This window comes from Melopsittacus undulatus, chromosome 13 (assembly GCF_012275295.1).
Source record: "Melopsittacus undulatus isolate bMelUnd1 chromosome 13, bMelUnd1.mat.Z, whole genome shotgun sequence".
In the NCBI taxonomy this organism is placed as follows: Eukaryota; Metazoa; Chordata; class Aves; order Psittaciformes; family Psittaculidae; genus Melopsittacus; species Melopsittacus undulatus.
The window spans coordinates 6,840,049-6,863,076 of NC_047539.1; the positions used below are offsets into that span (position 1 = coordinate 6,840,049).

A 23,028-nucleotide genomic window follows, 5' to 3' on the forward strand; every position below is an offset into this window, starting at 1 on the left:
TCGGGAGAGCCTCGTGGAAGGCAAATACTTCAGGAAAAATCCCCAAGACACAGCTTGGAAATACTGCACGGAGAGAAGGAGAGGTCCCGGGTGGGCGCCTGTGAATCCAGGCCCGTTCCGATGGGGAATCTCGAGCCTCCGGCTCCTGTTTGGGTTGATGGGCTCCTCGCTGCGGCGCTGGGCTTTGCTCTGGTGACTCCCCGGGCTCGGCACAGGGGTCACCTCCGGGATGTTGTGGAAAGGAAGATCCCGTTGCTATGTGCGGAAGCAGTGAGGTGTGGAGCATCACCAGGCTTGCAGGGGACACTGCGGAGGAGAGAGCAGTGCAGTGAGCGGCAGGCGGGGGGGAAGGCATGGCAGAGTGTTTGGAGGCATCACCTCCTGCATCATTCCTGAACCTCGGTGCTGCCACATGAGCTCTGCTTGGCCCCGAGGGGGAACACGCTTTCTACGCAGGTATTGCCACCCTCTCCCCAAATAGTAATAGAATCATAGAATCCCAGACTGGTTTGGGTTGAAGGGACCTTAAAGCTGATCCAGCTCCAACCCCTGCCATGGGCAGGGACCCCTTCCACTGGAGCAGCTGCTCCAAGCCCCTGTGTCCAACCTGGCCTTGAGCACTGCCAGGGATGGGGCAGCCACAGCTTCTCTGGGCACCCTGTGCCAGCGCCTCAGCACCCTCACAGGGAAGAGCTTCTTAAGACCCCATCTCCATCTCCTTTAACTTTTCTGGCAGGTTAAAGCCATTACACTAGATGGGGAAGGATCCGATCCACCACCGCATCCATCGCACTGCAGCAGCCCCTTCTCCATCCTGCAGGCTGGGCTCCCCACCCGGGGTCCCCCCAGTGCATGGTGTGGGATCAGGAGTGACCTTGTGGGCTGGATCTCACAGCAAACATCGTAAGGTGGAGATAAGGAGACGCCAGGAGCCTCCCATGAGATGTCATTAGGGCCGGGCCGTGGCTATCGGCTATTTGCTAACACCATAAAAATGGTGGCTTGGCCTCAAGCGTTGTCAAAGGAACCGGGAGGTATTTGCCCCTTCCAGGTCTAAATAACAACATCTGATAAGTGAACTGCGGCATTGGGCTGAGAGGGGAGAGCTGGGGGGGCAACTCCAACCTCCATCCCCATCAGCAGGACAGGGAGCATCCCAGCTCCATCCAGCATGGAGCTTATGGGGTGCAGAATTGCCACCAGGGAATGCTGGAGGCTTTGCTTTGTGTGGGAAAGCCTCTCCTCTTGCAAGCAGGGGGTTGCTTAAGGAGCAGTAGCACAAACCCCAGACTGGGGTTTTATGTCTGGGTTTATCCATGTGCTCCCCAGCAAACTGCACTGATCCAAGTGACCTTCCCATCCTTTCTGCCCACCCTGGAAGATCCCATTGCTGTCAGATATCCTTGTGCCTGACTTTTGCCAAGGCAAAGCATGGAGGAGCCAAATGATGGCCCCTGTTAGCCCCATCCAGGGACAGAAACCCAAATCACCAAAGGTATTTAGGCATTTGAGCCATCTGGGGGGAGTGAGCAGCATTTATGGGTCCCCAGGCTCCCTCTTAGCACTTCATTCACCTCTTGCTAATGAAACCCCTGAGAAAGAGAATCAATATTCAAAGATGGATTTCTCCAGCTTTAGCTTGAATGGTTGGGAGGAAAAGAGACCCCGGGGGCTGCGGGGGAACAAGAGCCTGATCCTGCCCCTGGTGCTTGCAGTGCTTGTTCACCATGTACAAGGGCTCTAACAGGGTGAGTGCACCCATTTGCTGTAGTATGGACCCATAGGGACCATTCTACAGCAAATTCCTGGGGACCTGACCCCATCTCCCCCCTCCTGAGCCATGGGACCTGCTTTAAGCAAAGTGATGGGGGGGATCAGTGCAGCAGGAGGGGATGGCCGGGCGCTATCTCCCTGCCAGGCACATTTCCTGTGTGCCCAGGGCTCCGTGGGGCCAGGCCGGCATCAAAGGCAGCCCCCGTGGTGGGGGAGCTCAGTTAATCAGGGGCAGTTCGGGCTGGGTGAACACCAGATGGGCTGATAAAGCAGCACGGAGGAAATGGTGCTCCCGAGGCCTGACCGCCTCCTGCACACCCATGGTCACCCCGCAGCACTACAAAGCACCAGAGCCCGACCCCAGCCGGGGGCAATGGTGTTCATCACCTTCCCCAGCACCCCCACTCCCAACCTGCCACCCCAGCCCCATCCTTCACCCCTGCACCATCCATCCCCGGCGCTGTCTCGCAGCAATCCCAGGGTGTATTTACTCTGTGGTCATTGCAGGCATTTTTTCCCTCTCCCCTTGTCAAACCTCCATAAGGGAGTTTATCTGGATGCAAGTTCAAGGCTCTCTCTTATTTATCTAGCGATCAATAAGGGCCACATATTTCCCACAGTCCCCAGAGGTGGCTTTCAGAAAGGGACTATTGTCTGAGTAAGGCCTCACACACCTGATGCAAACCAGGATAAGTCCAGCCTTACACCTGCGCTGCCACTGGGATGATGATAAAGGTTTATGGGAAGTCGGGGAGCATCAGAGCCCGGCTCTTCCCCTCGACTCCAAGCAGGGTTGATTCAACCTGGCCACCGAGGCAGCAAAACCTGCTTGGTCCTTATCTTCTCAGCCCAGTTTGTACCCCAGTAGGATGCTCCTACTCTGATGAGGCTGCCCCAGCGATGAGCATGGCCCAGCAGGTACCACCAGACAAGTCCTCATCATCCAGCACAGCTGGTCCATCACCCAAATCCCCATCACCCCATCCGCAAGTTGGGTTTTGGAGCCTGTGAAGGGGCTGGGATGGGGTTCTCAGTGCTGGAGGTCTCAACCTCAGCTACACCCTCCTCCAGCCCCAGTTCCAGGGGAGAACCATCCCTGCTCCACCTCTGCACACCCACCCTGTGCACCCCCATCTCCATCTGCAGGGCCATTACCTGCTTACTGGAAGACATATTGGTGAGTGTGCTGATGCTGCTGGTATCCGTCACCACCATTGCTGAGGGGAAGCGGGAAGTGTGGGAATACTGGGGAGGCTCCTGTTTGTGTGTATACACTGCAGAGAGGAGGGAGACAAGCAACCGTCATGGAAAGGGCAGAGCAGCCAAGTGCTGCATTACAGCAGGCCACAGGGATGCTGCATGGTGATGAGCATCATGGAGACATGGATGAGATAGAACAAGGCATGGAAGGAAAGCAGCCTCTAAGCCACCTCTCTCTCAGGTAGCAGCTCACCCTGAGTGGGGACTGAAGGGCTGTGGCTGGACCAGACACTGGAGATCCACAACCCCACTGCAGCAGAGCCCCATGGGGGTGATGGATGAGCCTGAGGGGCAAAGCCAGATCCCTTCAGGGCACAGCAGGGAAGCTTTTGCTTCGCAGGGAGCACAAAGCTACCTCTTTGTCAAAGCAGGTGATTTAAGAACATGGAAGGGAAAATACATGGAAGTTCATACAAGATGCTGAAGGGGAGGCTGCATCCCATCCACGGGGCAGTAGCAGAGTGGTATGGGAGATGTGGTCTAGCTGATGGCACAGGGGAAGGAGAGGATGAGGTGGGATGTGGCCATATGGCAGCACCATGCATCCCACTCACACTGGTACCCAGGAGAGAGGCAGCAGCCAAAGGTGTGAGCAGGAGGAGAGCACAGCCTGTTCTCCACCTGAGCTCACCCTCAGTGCCCTTCCCTTGGCAGGGACCACCCGGCCCCTTCCTTACTGTGCGAGTTCTGCAGCTGGGTCACGGTGGCCATGAAGGGCTGCTGGGACATGTGGCTGGGTGACTGCTGCATGAGCGGCTGCTGGTGTGGGCTGTGGAGCTGCTGGGAGAACTGGACGGGCTGCAGAGCTGCCAAGCTGCCGGCGACACTGTTGATGACGGGAACACTCTGCGCCTGCGAGGTGTTGAGACCTGGGAGAGAGCGGAACAGGGATGTTACAGTGACCAGGTATGGGTCCCCCTCCTGCTGGGGGACAATGGGGTCCATGGGGAGGAGCACTTACTCTGTGCGATGGCCATGACTCCTGAGAGCGGTGCCATGATGAGGTTCTGGGACTGCTGCGGGTTGTGGTGCGACAAGCTGTGGATGTTGGTCAGGGTGCTCACCGGGGGCAGCCCGCCCCCCGAAACTGAGATCTGCCAAGGAGCCAGCAGGACACACATCAGAGGCACAGCTGAGGGCTGCTCCCATCCTCATCCCGCTTCAGTGGGGAGATAGGGGGCATCTAAAGCCCCATCCAAGAGGCGAGCGGTGCAGTCTTGCTGCAGCACACAGCTCCCACCACCCCGGGGCACAGAACCCAGCCTGGATGCACAATCATGATGTTAATAAATAGCAAAGCAGCAGCGGTGAAGGATTTTGCTGGCACCAGCTTCCAGCTCCAGCAGAGCATGGTGCCAGGACATGGCACATCCTAACCCTTTGCCATTTTGTCCCCCAGGCCCAAGCTCCTGCTCTCGGGGACAGCTGAGGACTCTCAACACTCATTAACCATCACGGTTATAGGGGAAAGTGGGAAATATGAACTCAGAAAGGTAAAGAAAAAAGGCAGAAATCAGATAAAAAGGATGCCAAGGTAATGATCTTAGTCCCCCCTTTGGCAGATGGGCAGGATACTGTTGAGATGAGGCAGGTGTGCTCAGCAAGAGCCAGCTCATAGTATTTCAGGTCAGGACTTAGGGATCAAACACACAAGGGCCCTTGGAGCGTGCTGAGCAGAATGGAGCTGGTCCCCAGGTCACACAGGAGGTTAAGAGCCTTATTTCTTTAATTGCTGCCCATTCCCCTAATCCCCCTCCTCAACCCCCTTGCACTGAGCAGCCCCACTTCCCATTCAGAGCCATGCCGGTGGCTCTCGGTGTGACACTTGCGGACACGGTGTTTGTTGTGCACACGTGAGCTGGCGATGGCCCCGCTGCCATTGAAACAAATCCATCAATAAATTCCAAGGCCTGGGAGTGACTCATATTTCCTGATCCGGTATTTTCCACTTTCAGAGGCTCTCCAAGGCCGGGTTACGACACACTCGCCTGCACAAGTCAAGCAGCTCAAGGGGAGCACACGCTGCTCGCCCGCAGCCCAGCCTCCTTGCATGGGTGGTTAGGTCCAAAGCACTGCACCCACAACTGCCTCTGGAAGGCACTGAAGCATTGAGGGAGACCCTTTGCACTACCAGGACTAAGGGCAACGCTGGAGCCTGAACCCCCAAAGCCTTGTGCAGCCTTCAGAGGCAGCAACTTCCTTGCCAGCTCTGGGTTCCGTGTGGGGTACCAGAGGCACACATTTACCCACCAGAAACCACAGCCTACAGCATGTTCTATTAAACCACTTGCAAGCACTAGCTAGCCCTGCTTCAAGATCAGAGATAAGCTGGCAGAGCCGCACGCTGCCGAGGACACGAGCGGTCCCCAATGGCGCTGTGCAGTGTCCATGAAGTGGGAATAACTCAGCAGGGCTCTTGCAACCACACTCCAGTGCCCACTGCAGTGCTCAAGCTGCTCTTCCCGCTTTAACCCCCTCTGTTCCCATGCTGCCATGTCCCATGCCGCAGCCCTGGCACCCAGTGCCTGCTGCTGCCGCCTTCAGTCCTGACTCATTTTATGGCTTCAAGGCTCAGGGTTATAGGGCTCAACACACCCTTGTGGAGATATGGGTGTGCTTGGGGTGGAGGGAGAGTGCTGGGAGGGCTGGGATTGTGCTTGGGAATATCCCCCCTGCTCGGTGGCTTTGCAGGGTCAGCAGGTGAGGGGCTGCACAGAGACCCTCGCTAGCCAAAGAGCATAGAAGGGAAGGCAACATTGAATGGTGCCATAGCTGAGGGAAGGACAATGAGGGCCCCCCAGCCACCAGCTCTGTAAGGAGACCGATGGGAAAGCCAAGCCTTTGAAAATGGAAGTGAAAACCCCAGAGCAGGCTTGGCCCTGCCACACAGAGCCATGTTTGACTTTCGCTTTCAGCAGGGAACAATCCTCCTCCCGGAAGAGCAGAGGCTCCACGTGAACCTCCACCAACCTGCGCCTGCATCTCCCTGCTCGTTCCATCCCATCCCATCCCATCCCAGCCCCCTGCATCTCCTCCTTGCCCCAGTCCATCACGCACTCCTCCAAAGGGCTTTGCACCAGTCAGGCACCCACGGAAAGGAGCAGCCCAAGTGCTTGGGCACTGAAGCCCAGCCCAACCCTGTGTTTACAACCACTTCTCTGCAACGGCATCTGCAGCTCTGCCCAGCAAAGCCCTTACTAGAGCACATGGGGATGGGGAGAAGCAGGAGCTCCAGCGCTGCAGCTGGGTTAGTGATTCCTTGGGATAACAAGATCCCTGCTTGCCAGGAATGCACTTCCCCAACAGAACACCAGAGTGGAGAGGGCTCAGGGACCAACAAATGAATGAGCATTTTATCGACACCCGTGTCACCGGCAGCAGAAAACAAACAGCGATCCTCCCATCCACCAGGCATGCGATCAATAAACCCCGGAGCAGGGCTCCTTCCCTATGGGAAGCATGGAAAACCCGCCGCTGCCCGCCGCGCACCCCACAATGCGCCATTGTTCGCTATGGGCCGCGTGTGAAAGCCGGGGGTGAAAGCGTGTTTGCTCTGCCCGCTGGGCCCTCTTATCTTATCAGCGCCGCCGCCACGCCAGCCCAGGTGTACTCACCATTTTACCATCGGGAGAGAGCAAACCGTGGCCCGGGTCCAGGCCGGCTGGGGAGACCTGCTGCAGCACAGCCTGGCTCGTGGGGACCATGGCACCGCTGCCGTGGTGGCCGATGGCACCGGAGGATGCTGCCTCGCCGCTCGCCGCCTGGCTGTACCGGACCCCTGCAAAACACCACATCGGGGTCACCCCATGGGCAGCACAGATGGGGCAGTGCCTTGGGCCTGTAAAGGGGAATGGCTCCGCTGCTTCCTCAGCTCCTTTGGCACAGGGATGTGAATGGGTGGGCAAGCTCCTACATGGCACCTTTGAATGATAAACGGAAGGGATAGTGCGGAGCAATGCTCCTCTTTCTGGTACTGCTTCCCAGCTTCTCCACACCCCATCTTCTGAAATGATAGTGGGAAGCTTATGGAGAGGGATGATGAGCGCCCAACCCATGGGTATCAATGCCTCAGAAAAGGAGCACAACATAGGCCAGCAGCCTGGACATCCTTCTGCATCCCTTGTGCTTTAGTTTGCATCCATCATGACCATTCCTGCCATGTCCCCACAGCTCTCAGACATCAGCCTGAGGGCTCTGAGCTGCAGGGACCAGCTCTGCATCCTCCAGCTCTTCCCTCCCAGCTCCACACAGCCCAGGGCCACCCCAGCTCCCAGCAGCACCGCTCTCACTTCTTCCCCAGGCCCTTCCACATCCGATTTCCCTCTTGACAAGTGTATGATTAACAGACTGCAGTAGGAACACAGAGGGACCAGACACACACAGCCCTCAAACCAGCCCTCAGCCCACTGCCACCAGGGAAACCTGGCTCAAGCACAGCTCTTCTATATGAATCTATTTAATTTGGCTAAGCCCCCCCGTGCTGATAAGCGGATCATCAGCCATGTGTCATGGAAAGGCATCCACAGATCACAAATAATTAACCCAGGAAAACCCATGGGAAACAAAAGCGTCTTTTACGAGGCTGCCTTGACGGCTACGGCGAAAAGCCGTCTGTTATGGGTTCACTGAACTGCCCTGGCATCGGAGCAGTGGTTGGATGCAGGGATGGACAGCCCAGAGCTCTCCTGGGAAGGAAAACCATGGAGGCAAAGTCCACCTTCAAAACCAACACCAGCGAGAGCATCGTCCACCCGTGACCATGGCCACTGCACAGGGACTCCCAGAAATCGCCATTGGATGGGATTGTTCAGCCTGTGGAGGTTTCTGGTGGCTTCTCATCTGTTCCAGCACAGACATCCTGAGGTAAAGGATTATCCTACTGGGGGATTGGGATCTCCTCCTCCCAGATGCCTGAAGGGAGGAGGTGATACAGGCCAGCTCAGCAGAGGATGCTCTAAGCGCTACACTAAATACCTCTGAATCAAGGGAAAGGAAACAAACAGTAAGTGGGGTCCAGGAGCTTCCCATAAGCTCCATGAACATCTACCAAAGCACAGGCAGCTCCCTGAGCCCTCCACCAAAAATCACAGCAAAGAGCCTCTTTAATCACCCCCGAACGTCCCCCATCAGCTGGTTAAACACGTCCCGCAGATAGGAATCTCCCGCGATGTCTGGCTCCTGATCATTTCCCAGCAAGCCCCTTTTATCCCTGATAATAAAGGAATGTCCTCTGGCAGGTGGGTGTTTGCGGGCCCGAGTGGACGTCCCTGCCATGAACAGGGTAAACATTACTCAACCGGGGCACTGTCACACGCATTCTTCCCGGCCTCGTGCAGAGTGTGCTCCAGCCGCTGCCGCCCCGAGATCCTGCGGCGCTGCTCAAACAATGGCAGGGGAGATAAAATAGAGCCCTTTCTTGTGAGCATGATCTTAAAGATAGACCAGGAGCGCAGGCAGCTCCCACTGGGAAGAAACCCAGGGTGTCTGCTCCATCCTCACTCGAGTTCGGGTTCAGTAAAACCAAAAAGTGTCCTATTTCAACCCAAAATCGTTCCATGTCTAACTGAGGATGCTGTGTCAGGACACTCGAAGCCAGGAAGTTGTCTTTAAAACATTTCCAAGCTGATTTTCAAGCTTTCCCTCCCAATCCCAAGGACAAGACTTTCATTGTGTGAGGAACAATAAGCAATGCTGAGATTTCCTGATAGTCTGGTGACCGAGGTTTTGGGGCTCCAGATAAACCCACTGAAGACTCCAAGCCCTGATGAAGATTAACTCTGCTGAGGAGTGTGAGGTCAGGCTATGGGGCTGGTGGCAATGGTGCCAGTGTCCAGCCCCACTGAAGACCCTGCTCTCACTGAGCTTCTGCATCCCCAAAGCCCAGGAACTGCTTGCCATGATAAAAGCCTTCTGCTGTTGCCACCTTGCAGAGCTTTAGGAAGCCATCAACTATCCCGACTTGGGTTTTTCCCATTCCTAGAATGGGATGGGCATTGCTGTCCATAGGCCCTCAGGATTGGGCTGGATTTGGGCAAACTAAATAATTAATACTGGGAAAAAAGCACTTTTCTGCTGCTATTGTCAGTGCTATAACCAAGCTCCCGGATGATGGTGGGGAGCTTCCATCCAAGCTCCCCATTCCCTGGGAAAATGGCACATTCCAGCCCAGCCTAGCCTAAGGCAGTGACCTGGGCATTAGCATTAGCCACCTTCAAGCTTTCTCCCCCAAGTTTCTCCTTCCCAGCCCCCTTGCTGGCCCCACTTTCCTGCTTTTGGGCTCTACCTGTTCCAGCAGGACCCTGTTCTGCACAACATCCCCTGGCAGCACAACCCCTGGGATCCCCCCAGCATCCCAACAGCCAGAGTGAATGCACAGGGATGGTTCTGGCTGTGTGCACCAGGACATGAAGGCTTCCTCCTGGAGCAAACAGGGGGCTCTGGGGTCCAGGGTTTATGAGCAGGGGCTCAGGCACTGTCAAAGCCCAACCTGACTGTTCTCCTGCCACCTTCCTGCACCTCCACTGCTGGAAGCAGCTCCCATGCAAAGAGGTTTATTCCTCCTTGACCTCTATGGCAGCAAAAGAGAGGAGCCAAGATGGGGATCACTGGGAATGGGCCTGGACACGGAGACTGCCCTTGTTAAAGGCTTCTTTTTTTGGAGCTAGAGCCATAACATTAAATTCTGTTTATGGGACCTGGCTATTGTGCAGCCCCCAAGCTGCACAGCCCGTGAACTGTTTTACTGCTTTCCCATGTTTCCAGACACGGAGTCCGCCTCCTATAGCCTTAACCCTGCATTCCAGCCAACCAGGAATCATGGGTCCTGCCCCCATGGCTTTCTACAGCCAGCCCCAGCATCCCCCCCCTGCTTCCAGGGATGCCAAAACCATTCCCCTGATGCAGCTTTTGGGATAGGGTTGTGAAAGTAACATGGAAACCTCAACCTGGCATTTTGGTATCTTTGCTGTTTTCATCTCAGCTTGTGCCATTTTCTGGGTACACCCCAATCTTTGGGAGGCAGAAGCAGTGAAACCTCTTGGTTCTCCTCTGCTTTACGTCCCATGGATATCATTAAATTGCACTTTAAAGAAGAAAAATCACTGCACTTCTAAACTATTCCCATGCTGCTGCTGTCACACAGCACATCCCAACCTCTTCCTGCAGCTCCTGATGCACTTTTGCCCCGGAGCTTTGCAAACATCCTGTAAATCACCAGCAATGCCCAACCCCAAAACAGACCCAGCCACGCTGCACACCCAGACATGGATAACTCAGGGGTTCAGCTCGATCCACAGGGATGCAGCCGGCAGTGGGAGTGGAAAAGGCAAAGTGTGACTTTTGGGGTGAAGCAGGACTCAACAGTGCTGCACCTATTGACACCGTGGAAGCAGTCGGGTTGGTGATGGGACCTTTTCACCCTCTCAAATCCAGCTCTGATTTTGGGGCTGCCACTCAAATTGTCCCTAAAGCGTTAATCTTGCTACGTTACAGAGGTGCATAGTTTATATCCATTATAAACCTGTTTATGGGGACTGGACCCTCCCATCGCGCTGCTGTCATAAAGTCCTAATTACCCCCCATAAACCAGGGAAAAGCTCCTAACAGCACCCTGTACCCACCGAGCCCCACAGTGCACCCAACAGTAAAACATTACAACCACTGGCACCGGGTCCCCAGTCAGAACCAGCACCTACCCAGGGCAACAACATGTAGGATGCAGGTAGAAACCAAAGCACCTTTGGACCGAGGGTTTATTGATGGGCTCTTCTTTAAGGAAAGGTTAAAACCCTTAAAGTGGGTTTAGGAAGGATCTCGGGGTGGTGCTGAGTTATCTTTATGTTTGTTATCTCCATGTATAGAGATATCTACAAACATACAAGTAATGTGAGTATATAGGTGTGTAAATATATAGGAAGTATAAGTATATAAGAAGTATAAGTGTATAGGAAGTATATAAGTAATATATGTATGCTTTTTATCTCCATCTACAGACATATCTAAAAATATATAAGTAATGTGACTATATAGGTATAGAAATATATAAGTAATATATATGTGCTTTTTATCTCCATCTACAGACATATCTAAAAATACATAAGTAATGTACATTCATATATAGAAATGTTTTCTTATCTCCCTCTATAGGTATCTAAAAATATATAAGTAATGTACATTTATATATATGGGTTTTATCTCCATCTACAGAGATATCTAAATATATGTAAGCAAGGTACATTCATATATATGTTTGCTCTCCCTCTATAGGGATAGCTAAAAATATAGGGGTACTGTACATTCATATATATAAATACATATACAAATGCATACTCTGAAACTGCTCTACTACTCTGATGTTTGCAGAGCAGTTACAAATGGATGGATGCATGGATGCATGGACACCCCAACCACCAGGATGGGCTGGAAGCAATGCTGTGACCCCCGGCCATGGGGACAAGGCTCTGCAGGGTCTGCCGGGCGCCGCCATCCCTTTGTATGCAGGGGGAGGTGGGGGGCTGAGGACGGGAGGTGCCTCCCCTAATCTCATCAATGCACTGATTGTCCTCTTGGAGATAAAGATGGCATAAGCCAGAGTCTACAGCATGGCACCGAGATAAAGCCCCGAGTGACCTTCAAATCAAACAGGGAACCAAGATCGCTGATAATAGCCTGCAGTAAGGGGAAAGTCCAGAGTCTGCAAGAAGCCTCTGAGACAGATCAGCTTTAAGTATTTACCTCCAAACAGTTAAAAACTACAGCTTGAGGCTTGACAGATGGGTCCCCAAGAAGAGGCCAGGAGGATGTTTGACTTTTACAGCCCTTATCCCTGCCCGGCTGTCATTACACCCTTTTGCAAGACCCCATTGATGTCCCGAGGAGCAGCCGAGCCCCCTTTGTCTGCGGGCACGGGAGCGATTGTGCAGCTGCCCCATGCCACCAGCCCCATCGTTTCCTGCTGGGGGATGTCCTGGGGGGGACAGGGCTGTGCAGGGCAGGACTCGGGCAGCATCCTTGCACCGTCATTAAGCTGTTAAGGCATTGAGAGCCCCAGACGCCGCCGCAGCAGTGCAAGGGCAGTTCAAATCCCAGCATGGCCAGCCCAGGATGGGGTCAGCCGGGCAGCACTGCCCCACATCCCATTGAGGCATCGCATCTTAAACACGGTTTTGGAGCTGGTTTGGGGAGCTGTAAGCCGTCCGGACCCAGCTTGGTCCAGGTGAGCCTGAATCAATCACGTCTGAGCTCCATCCCAAACCAGTCCTAAAACCTCACCAGGCCCATCTCCTCCTCCTCTGCAAGACTGATGGATACGAGCACCATCCACTAAGAAATTCCTGCAGCAGAGCCCTCCTGACCCCTCCAGAGGGGCCCTTCATGAACCATCACTGCAACCATCACTCCTGCCCTGCTCAAAAGCCCCTCCGAATGGGCTGTCATCGGCCCTATAGCCGGGACCGGCTCCTGCTGGCACTGCTCCGACGGGAAAATAAAGGTCGGGGCTTAAGGGCCCTCCAGCCCCAAGATAAATGCCCGTGGTTACAGTAATTGCCATCCCCTAATAGAAGCAAACAAAGGCTCTCGGGGGTGCTGCATGCGCGCTGGCAGGCCGGGGGCACATCAAAGGCACTGGGGTTCGTTCAAAGCCCGGTTTAATTGTCAATTAAGCATGCACAGGGAGGAGCCATGACAATGCGGGGCTGCATGCTGGTGGGGCATTGTGGAGCCCCGCCGGCCGACACTGAAAACAGCTGATGGTGCTGACAATGTGCTTGTAGGGCACCTTGTAAGCAATCAGCCGGTGACAGGAGGGCAAACGTCCTCCCTGTCCCCGCCATTGTGTGGGGCATTCCTGGGGCAGGGTCACATCGTGGTCACCGCGGGCCGGCCCTAAGGGAGAGTGGTACCCGGGAGTGGGATGGATGCTGCCTGTCTCTCTGCGGGAGATCGGGTGGATGCTGCTGCATCCCCCTGCCCCGGGTACCACTTTTGGGTTGTCCTCACTTGCTAACACCCTGGGGATGGTGTCCATGGCCTGGCACCGTCCCCAGCTCAGCCTCCTCTCCATAAGCACCTTGCCCTTCCCGCAGGGACTCTCCACACACGGGTTTCATTTAATTTGCCTTTGTAACGAGCTGGGGATGCCTAATGAGCCAGGCAGGATCATTTCCAAGCCGTTTAACCTCCCTGACCATGCCAAGGGGTGATTGGGATGCAGCCCCTCTGCTGACCCCCCATCACTGACTGCCTGCTCCTGCACACCAGGACCCGGTGCACTGGCTGCGGAGGGCAGGAGGGGGACAATGGGGATTGTTCTCCCAACAATGCCTCTCTCCTCCCCGGCAGTGTTATCTCCTGCTTAAATCCCCCCGGAGCCTTCGGCAGGGCTGCTCTCCCAGCCGGCTCCTCACTGCACACAGCAGGGCTGGATTGTGATGGGGAGAGGTGGAGGTTGAGCCCTGCACCTCTGAGCAGCTCCCTTCATCCACCTCTGCCTGCTCTGGCATGGGGATGGTGCAGCACCCGGCACCCAGCCTGGAGCCCAGGACACACTGCTTCATCTTATGGGCTTTGTGGCATTGCCTGTGCACCCCTACCCTCAGAATCAGTGCTCACCAGTGGGCTGCATCCCAAGTCTCCAGCAGTGATGCATCAGGCACAGAGCAGCCCATCTCCCTGCCCAATGAGCCCACACAGGGACTCCAGTGAATTAAACCAACCAAGCAAATACCAATTAACTCTAGACAGGATGGAAATCCAGCCCCAAAACATGGGGCTGTAACACTGCAGTGATGCCACTTGCTCCTCTCCCCACCACCATCCCTCGAGGCTGCACCAGGGACCAGGGTACCCATCTTCAAGACTACTCATGCACATCCTAAGGGCTCAGCACCCCTATCCCCAGCACAAACAGGACCCAGCACTGCATTTACTCCAACACCACCACCCGAGCACCCTTGCTGAGGGCTCACCTGTCATTTTGGTGGGCGGTGAGGCGCTGGGCTGGTTGTGGTGCGGGGAGCCGTGGGACAGCAGCAGGTTCATGCTGTGCGGGGGGGGCTGGCCCGAGCTGTAGGCATCCATGGCCAGCTTCTGTCGGAAAGCCTCCTCCTTCCGCCGGTTGGCAAACCAGTTGTAGACCCGCACCTCTGTCACCAGGTTGGAGCCGAGCCCGTGTGCCTTGGAGGGGGACACCCCTCGCTGCAGACACTCAGCCCTGCACATGCAAGGGGACACGTTGGAACAAGGCTGCTGCTGGATGGGGGCTCCCACAGCACCATCAGGCAGATCTGGGGGGGTTAAGCCCTTCCTATGAGCCTGTCTGCTCTTTCCAACTATATCCATGCTGTAAAAGCCATCCCCCTCCTTCTGGTATAGCTGGGATGTTTCAGCATCCCTCGGGCATCCCTGCAGCATCCCTCAGGCATCCCTGCAGCATCCTCAGGCATCACTGCAGCATCCCCAGGGCATCAGCCAGCATCTCTAGGGCATGCCTGCAGCATCCCTCAGGCATCTCTACCCCAATATGGAGCTCACCAAGCCCCGAGCATCACCCATATGGGGAAAACAAGGCAGAAAGAAGCCAGGAAGCTCAGCAAAGCCTTGCCACGAGCCAGCGGCCAGAAGCCTGGAATTCCATGGAGTTTTTGGGAGAAAGCTGGAGGATGGGCAGTGCGGGGCAGCCTTTACCTGTTGCACTCCTCCACCAGTGCCTCGCGCTCCTCCTTGCTGGGGTTCTTTTGCCGGTCATAGGCTTGGTACAAGATTTGCTGGGAGGCCGGCCCCCACTTGAACCGGTTGCGGCGCATCTTCTTGCTGGGGGTTTCGGAGCAGGCGTCGTCGAGCTGGGCAGCCCCCTGGTTCTGCTGATTGAACTCTGGAAAGAGAAACAGCAGCTGATCCTGACTGCTTTTGTCTGTCCTATTTCCACAACCCTGGACTGCCTGGTTGAACTCTGAAAGAGAAAGGAGCAGACGTGAGCTGGCCTGTAGCAGCAGTGGTGTGTGTGTCCCCGTGTCCCTCCTGCAGCACCCCAAACCCACGGCCCCAGCACATCTGGGTGCTCCCGACACCCATCCCAAGGAAAGGACCTGGTCTGTGTGCTGCCAGGGTGGTTATTGCCACCCCTGCGGGATGGTGTTCAATGGGGAGGCACGTGCAGCACATGCATATACATGGGCAGGGTCCGGGCCAGTGGTGAATGCATTCTAGGGGGGATTTGTGCGAGCAAGGAGCCAGGCAGGGTGGCTGCAAAGCCCCCGCGGGATGGTGCCTTGCTCTGCCTGCACAGAGCCCCCATCCAGCTCCCGCTCCCATCCCAGTGCAGTGGGACACCAGCCCCATGCCCGGGGCAGCAGTGCTAGAGGTGACCTTCCCCAGCCGCCCGCCCTGGACCCAGTGCTTGTCACCGTGGCAGTAAAGGGAGATTAATGGGAGGGTTTTATTATGCCCAGTTTTGCAGGGGAATTCTCCCTCTTTTTTAATGGCTTTTCCCCCGTGACAAGGGGGGAAGTGCAGGGCAAGGCTGGAGCAGGCCTTGAAAACGCACTTCAAGGTGTGTTTTCAAAGCAATGGTGCTAAACCCTTCTCTGCACTTCCCATCGAATGGAGATCACATCCTTTTGGAAGAGGGAGGCAGTGTCAGTGCCCTGAACTCAGCTCAGTCAAAACCGGGGCTGCTTTGACCCATCCAAGAGAGGTGCACATTAGCCCATGCACTTGGTCTTACAGTTTAGATAGTACAGAGAGCCCCAGGACCATGCTACAAGTAGGAGCTATTCACAGGCTTTTCCTCTTTTCTATCTCTTTACTTTTTGCAAGTAGTTGCAGAAAATGAGGAGTCTCAGGGGATGGAAGGGAAAAGGGGCAGAGGTGGGAAAGGCATCAAATTGTGTGTAATCATTCGTTACTTTCCCAGCTCTAACAAATACACAGAAACCCAGACTGTGTTACTGTGATCAGGAGGGGCTTTTGAGCAGTTTTCCTATGCCTTAAATTCATTTGACATGTAGAACTCTATTGACCTGGGTCAGGCACGGAAGCAGGCAAGGAGCCGCTCCTCACCCATGGATGCACCCATAGGCAGGACCGGGATGCAGGACCCCATTATCCCTGGATGGCGAGCGCTGGTGTGAGTACTTACGCCGGAGGATCTCCCGCTGCTTGCGGACGTACCACGTGTAGAGAGCGGCTCTCTTCTGCGTCTTCATGGGGGTGCCCTTGTTGAGGTGCTGGGAGAGGTGGGACTGGTTGAGGCCGGTGACATCCACCACCTCCCGCTGCGGGATGTTGTGCTGCTGCATGTACCCCTTGATCATCTTCGCCGCCCGCCATGGGTCCTCACTGCGGGGACGGAAACAAGGGTTAACCAATGCTGAGGGGGGGAAAGCTCCAGTGTTCTCTTCTTCCCGGGATGGAAACCCATCATTGTTGGTATTATTATTACCATCATCATCAGTATTATCATTATTACTATTGTTATTGTTGTTGTTATTATTAATATTATTATTGCTAAACCTGTTTCAGAAGGGCGCACAAGACCCCTGGGGCATTTGCCTTTCCTGGAGCCCCAAAACCAGCCCCATCCTGCCCACGAAGGCAGCAGCTGGTGGGACAGGGGATCATGGGGTGCCAAGGCCACCCCGGGGATGCCCACCAGGCTGTTCACCAAAAGAGGGAGAATAAAGAGGATCCCTGTGGATCGTCAAGGTCACATTAACACCCAGATCCTCCAAGGAGAAACGCAGCCCATCCAGTAATGACTGCATTACTGCATTCACTACAGTTCCTCCCTCTGAAGATACACATGCACAGGGGAACACACAGATACATGTATGGATTTGGGATACCCATACTGGGAATCTCTCTGAAGAAAGAGAAACCTCCATGTGGAGCTGCTGGGATGGTTTTCCTGCCCCGGGTGCGGTACCTGCACTCTGCCCCATGCCCTTGGGCTTGCTGCTGGCTACCGAGGACCCCGCATGGCCACCAGACACCATTCACTGTCCTTGCTGCTTCATCCCCCCTCCATTCCCATAGGGATAAATACCTAAAACTCAACAGTCATTGAAAAGAGACCCTAATTCCATGCTCCCACAACAGCGCGCAGGGGCCACAAGCAAAAGGCAGAGAAGTGAAGGTCAAAGCAGGCACACAAAGCCAAGCAAGCCCCAGAATGGAAACCCAAACCCTTCAATAACATTAAGTCATTCTTGACTATTTTTAAACACCTGAATTCCATTCCTGCAGGATTCAGGTGGAAAATGGCCTTTTCCTAAACCCGCGTTACTTTGGTGTCCTTGGAGGAGCTGCCACTAACCGGGAATTAAGGAACAAACAACTACAGCCACAAATCAAATGCTGTCTGCCTTCCTTAGCCCTGAGGAACACACAGCAGAGGAACAGAGCAGCACCTCCTCTGTACCCCAGAGCCCCGGGTTTATTCTGCACTAGAAGGAAGTGCTTTAAAGCCGACAAACCCAGTGCGGAGCCCGAGCCTGGTCACAGTCCTGCACTCAAATAATGCTGCGCTTGGAGCAGCTGCCCGGCTGCTTTCCCAGCCCATTCCTTGTTTTGGATCCTTCAACTTGTCAAGGAGGAGAAAAACAACCCAAGAAATGGATTCCTTACTTTTTGTCCTGAATGCGAAAACAAAGCTGGTTGGATCCAAAGCAAAAGCACCCGACCACAGCCAGCGTGCTGATGGTGGCAGCGGCTTTGTCCCACTTGGGAAGGACAACACGGAGCCTTCCTAGGGGCATCATCCCTGTGCCCAATCCTGCATCCTCCGGGCAGGAGAACCCCACTGTGTACACGGTGATGGTCACACGGAGCTGGATGAGGACACAGGCACACACATTGACGCCAGTTATCCCAATAGCCGGGACCCTGGGCTGGGATGAGCACGGTGCAAACAGCAAAGCCTGTTCCCGTCCAAACCCACTGAGGTTTTGGGGCTCTCGGGTCCTTGTGCTGCCCCAGGAGAAGGTGGGAGCCAGCAAGAAGGGAGCAAAGAACATGTCCTGGTACCACAGCGCTCCTTCCCGATGGAGCCAGGCAGAGCCCGCGGCCGCCCTGCCCAAGCCAAGGGGCTCACAGGGACGTTTGCCACGAGCCTGGCATGTCACCCAAGTGATCCTCCTAATTACTGATTAATAATAAGCTAATGGAACAGAGCTCATTATCATTTCTAATGCTGTTTGGGTCACAAATAAACCAAGGGCATCGCTTGCTCAGAGCTAAGGGTGAGCCAGCGCCAGAGTTCAGGCTGCTCTCAGGACAACTGTGATTTCTGAATTTCCATGGAATTTGGCAGCATTTTGGCTGGGAAAAAAAAAATAGGTGAGAATTACAGAAAAAATTCCCTGCGTTTCCCTCCATTTTGTTATTTTCAGGAAGGTTTCACCCTGTTTCACACTTCCACTTTCAAAACAATTCCTCGGCCCTTCCTCTCTGAGCAGGGATTTCTCTTTACAAATCAACTTGACCGCATTCAGAAGGGTTAAACAACCTGAAACCAAACCCAAACATTTTGTTTCATGTTAAACAAAATGTTTGGACTTGACCCAAAATGAAACGTTTCAGTGTTTGTTTCACCTTCTTCCCCCCCCTCCCACCTTCTCTTTTCTGCTTAGCCTAAAAAGCAACAGAGGCAAAAGCTTTCTCTTCAGCACAAGCCCTTTTTGTTTTTGTTCTGTCACCAAAACGAAACAAAACCACATTAATTGCCCGATCTTCCTTACATGCAAAATAACCCACCCAAGCCAGGAGTGCTTTGTAACATTGGAAAACCAGTTCATGGCCCTTGCCGCAAGGTTCTTCACCACCAAAACCAAGGAAAAGGGGTTTTTTGGACACAAAATAAACCTCAACGAAGCTCAGCCACCAACACTGATGGAGAAAGGGACATTTCCCACCCCAGCTCCATATGAAGCCTCTTGTCCCTCTCCCCGGGACTCCCGGACCCGCTCACCCCCTTTGCCAGCCTTGCAAACAGGTAAATAAGCTCCATATCCTTGGGAGAAATATGCCAAGAATTTACACAGATGGATTATAAACCTGGCTCCCTCAGGAATGACCTCCCCAATCCCACCTCCCCTGCGCATGGGGAGCCAGCACAGGGACATGTGCTGTGCCCATCGCTCCCTGTGCATATCGGGGTGGCTTTGGGGCATCTCCAAGCAGGTCCCCAAGGGTGTGTGGCTTTCCCACAGACCCCAGGCCCGTGGGATCTGCTGGGATCTGTGAGCTCCAGAAGGTGGGATCGGGCAGGGATATGGAGCCATGGGGCATCTCGCCCCAGCGCTGGGCTCTCCATGCCGCCGGTACCCCCATGGCCAGGCTCCATGAGGAAGCACAGCGCCAGTGTGGGACCAGCCTGCCCGTGTGTGGCACTCACCCCCTGCCACCCTGATGCGGTTGAAGCCCAGCCGGTAACTCAGAGGTATCCCTTGAAGCCATGAGGGGGTCCAAAGGGAATGTGCTGCTTGCTGAGGGGCTGTGGCTGGGCTGAACCACCTGGGACCACTGCCTGGGATGGGCAACTCCAGCCCATGCCATGGTGGGCAGTGGAGCCTGCACCACATGCCCAAAGGAGCTGCGGGTTGAGCACCCCAGGGATATGGGAATAGCCCAAGACGGAGCCAGCCCTGGGGAGCAAGAGCAGAGGGGGTTTATTCCTCATGCGTAGCTGCAATAAATGGATCCCAACTCCCCTATCCAGCTCCTTCTCCAAGTACAAAGGCCTCTCTTAGAGCAAACACGAGCTCCTTGCAAAGGCTCCTCAGGGACATGTGCCTGCTCTTGTTTGCACCAAAGGCAAACTTTGCACAGAGCACCTGTGGGAGCACAGGGAGCCCGGGGCTGAGCCCTCTCTGCACCCTACGGACACCCCGGCATGGATGCGGCCAGCAACAAGTGGGAGACTGGGGCCAGGCAGCAGCACCCAGAGGTGCAGGGCACGGTGCTGCACAGGAGGGGTGGGATCCCAGGTTAAACGGCCTGCAGTGATTTCTCCCTCGCACGGAGCCGTGTCCCAGCCGAGCCCTTTGGCTGGAACGGGCACCGCTGTCAAACCCTGCTCCCAAAAGGCACTGCCTGCCCCCCTGGGGCTCCACCGCAGCGGTGTCCCCATCAGTGCCGAGGCACCGGGGCCGTTGGGGGGCAAGAGCCGGGGCTGCCCCAGGCAATGCGGGCTGGGAACGGGCGCAGGAGGCACCGGGAGCTCAGCCCGGCCGCGGGATCGGTGCCCCGATACCGGTATAAAACCTCACAGCAACGGCGGGGACCCGAAGGTGCCGCCGGAGCGCTCAGGGGGGTCCCGCGGGGCTCCCATCCGCCTACACCGGCCCCGGCTGCGCTTCGGGACGGAGACGACTCCGTGCGCGCCCCGATGGGCCCGGGGCAGGTGCTGCCCGCAGAGCCCGGGGCCGCTCACCGCGCCCCGACGGCGCGGCACGGCCGGGACCGGAGCGGAGCAGCATCACCGGGACGGGCAGCGCAGCCCGCGGGGGTTTCCTCCTTCCGCCCTCCCGGGCCGCTTTACAACCTCGGCAATGAGTAACCCGCGGCCGCTCTCGCCTGCACCGCGGCCCTTTGTGTATCTTCTGTTGATGATTTATAGAAATAAATTAATAGCTCCGCGCTCCACGTGTTGCAGTTTATGTCTGCGGCTCCCGGCGCCGACAAACGGAGCCGGCGGAGCTCCGACCCTGCACGGTGCGCCCGGGCTGGCAGCCCCCGACGGGACGGGAGGACGCGGCCGGCGAGCCCCTGTCCCTGCCCGCTCCCCTCCGCGCACAGCCCCTAGGGCCACGGCGCACCGGGACCCGTCCGCGGCTCGGGCGCAGCGGGCAAGGTGCAGCGGGCACAACCCGCCTGGAACCTGTGGGGCTGTGGGACCGAGCGGCTGCAATGGGGGCTCGCGTGCGCCCCGTCCCCTCCCGGCTGCGGTGTCCGCCGGTACCTGATCATCCTGTCCACCTCTGCCCGCTGCTCCACGGCCTCCTCCGTGTTGAGCGCCTGCAGCTCCCGCAGGATCTGCGGCGTGTCGAAGTCGTCGCCGTCCTCCGAGCCCTCATCGCCGGACAGTTTGCCCTTGCCGTGCCCGTTGGCCAGCGGCGCAAAGGTGGCCTTGCCGTCGGGCGGCCCCCCGGGGGACAGCGGCAGGCTCTCCAGCTTGACGCCGAAGCCGGCGGCCGGGACCATGTCCTCCAGGGCGCGGATCAAGCCCTCCTTGGTGGCTCCGGAGCTGAGCAGGGCTCCCAGCAGCTCCCGTTGCAGGGCGCTCAGCTGGGACACCATCCTCCCCGCCGCTCGCCTCCCACCTCCCTCGGCCGCTGCCGCTCCGCCCCGGCCGGCCGGGCTGCTGCGGGCCGCGGGCCGCCCTCTACCAAGCCATGACGGCCACCATTAGGCAATATACCTTATGCAAATCAGCGCCGGGAGGCCTCTCCTCCGGTCGCCGCCCGGGCCCCCGCCCCGGCCTCGGCCCGGCCCTTATCGCCCGCTCTGGGGCGGACTTTGCCCGCGGCCGACGGGAGGCCCCAGAGGAGCGGCGGGGGCACAGCGGGACGGGAGCGGGGACCCCAGCGCTGCGGGCCCTGCTGCCGTCGGGGGCCTCGGTGCGCGGCTGCAGGACCGCAGCTCGGGGATGGGGATGGGCAAAGCCCGGACTGCACCGCTCCTGCCCTCACCCGGAGCCTGGGAGCTGTGCCCTGCACCGGAACGGGACCAAGCTGAGGAACCCCGACCTCAGCACCCCCTCCAAGCAGGGCCCTGCTGCCCAAGCCCTGGCACAGGGCGGGTACAGGCTCCAGGACAGCCCCCGATGGGGGTCTTGGCACACACTGCAGGACAGTTTTGGGCCAGGCTCAGCACAGGTTCACCACGAGCTGGATGTGCACAGCACAGAGTGACCCTCAGCAAGGCAGGGACATGGGTGCTCAGGGGACACTGAGTCCCGCTTGAACCTTGGCATCCATCAGGGGCAGGAGCAAGGAGCAGGTCTGGAAGTGGGCAAAAGAGATCCAAGCCAGGCCCTTGTGACTGCACCGAGTCCCACAGATCAACACGTTCACTTCCATCAAAGCTGGGACAGGCACAGGAGCCACCACCACAAACAGAGCTCACACAGAGGGACCTGCAGGGGAAGGCAGGGCCAGTGCCCAAAACCTCTGGTCATGACCCCTCCAGCCTCCCAAAGCACTTTCAGTTTGTAGCCCAGTTCCCTGCAGTTTTTGGCTGGTACCTGCCCAATTACTTTAAACCCAGCACTTCCAACCCGGATTCAGACTTTCACAGGGTACCTACAGCTGAACACACCCTGCAGTGGGATGAAACCCAGTGCAGGAGCAGTTAGGGTTAGGGTTAGGCTTAATGGGCACACACAGGCTGAGCACAATCTATAGAAGAGAGGACTGAACGCCCCCAAAAAACCTGATGGACCCCAGTCTAGTTGAGCATCATCCCAGCTCTGCTCCCACATGCCCAGGGCTGCATTACCAGGGAGGTGCTCTCCTCCTTCACACCACAATGGGTCTCTGATCACCCCAAAGAGACACCAAAACACTGCCCTCGGGGACAGGGGCCATACAGAGCCAGCACCGCCCCTGAGCAACAGCCCACTGCTGTGCTCCCCACCACTGCCCCATTCACAGCACTGCATGCCCAGACCCCCCCATCACAGTCTGTGCCTGCCCTCGGGTACCCCCCACCCTGGGAACAGCCTGGCTCTTGCTCTGGGAAGGTCCCGTCTCCCTTTCAAGTGGTCTGGTGAGCTTTGACTTGGTCTTTGCACAGGCCTCATGGCATCGCATGGTAATGATGTTCTGTCACGGTGGGTGACCCGGACCTTGCCCTGTTTCCACACATTCAGAGCCACCTGGCTAATGAAGTGGGTATCGTTTTCTGGTCCATCTCCCTCACCCCATTGCTCTTCCCCCTTCCTCCACACCCAGCTCCTCGCAGCAGTGTCAGAGCCTCACTGGGACCGGCCCTTTC

At 56.5% G+C, this 23,028-nt stretch overlaps 1 protein-coding gene across 2 annotated transcripts; it reads right to left on the bottom strand.

Moving 5' to 3' along the window:
• Positions 1-204: 204 nt before the first annotated feature.
• Positions 205-21,330, bottom strand: HNF1B (HNF1 homeobox B). Of its 2 annotated transcripts, none has more exons than XM_034068923.1 (9): positions 20,993-21,330; positions 16,172-16,371; positions 14,719-14,905; positions 14,001-14,245; positions 6,648-6,811; positions 3,995-4,127; positions 3,711-3,902; positions 2,929-3,047; positions 205-306 (listed from the first exon to the last, which is right to left on the bottom strand). In XM_034068923.1, the coding sequence occupies exons 1-9, from the start codon at positions 21,328-21,330 to the stop codon at positions 286-288; spliced, it is 1,599 nt and encodes a 532-aa protein (XP_033924814.1). In that variant the 3' UTR covers positions 205-285. The 2 variants fall into 2 exon arrangements, with proteins under 2 accessions (XP_033924814.1, XP_033924813.1); XM_034068922.1 differs by having other exon boundaries at positions 14,719-14,983.
• Between the last annotated feature and the right edge of the window lie 1,698 nt (positions 21,331-23,028).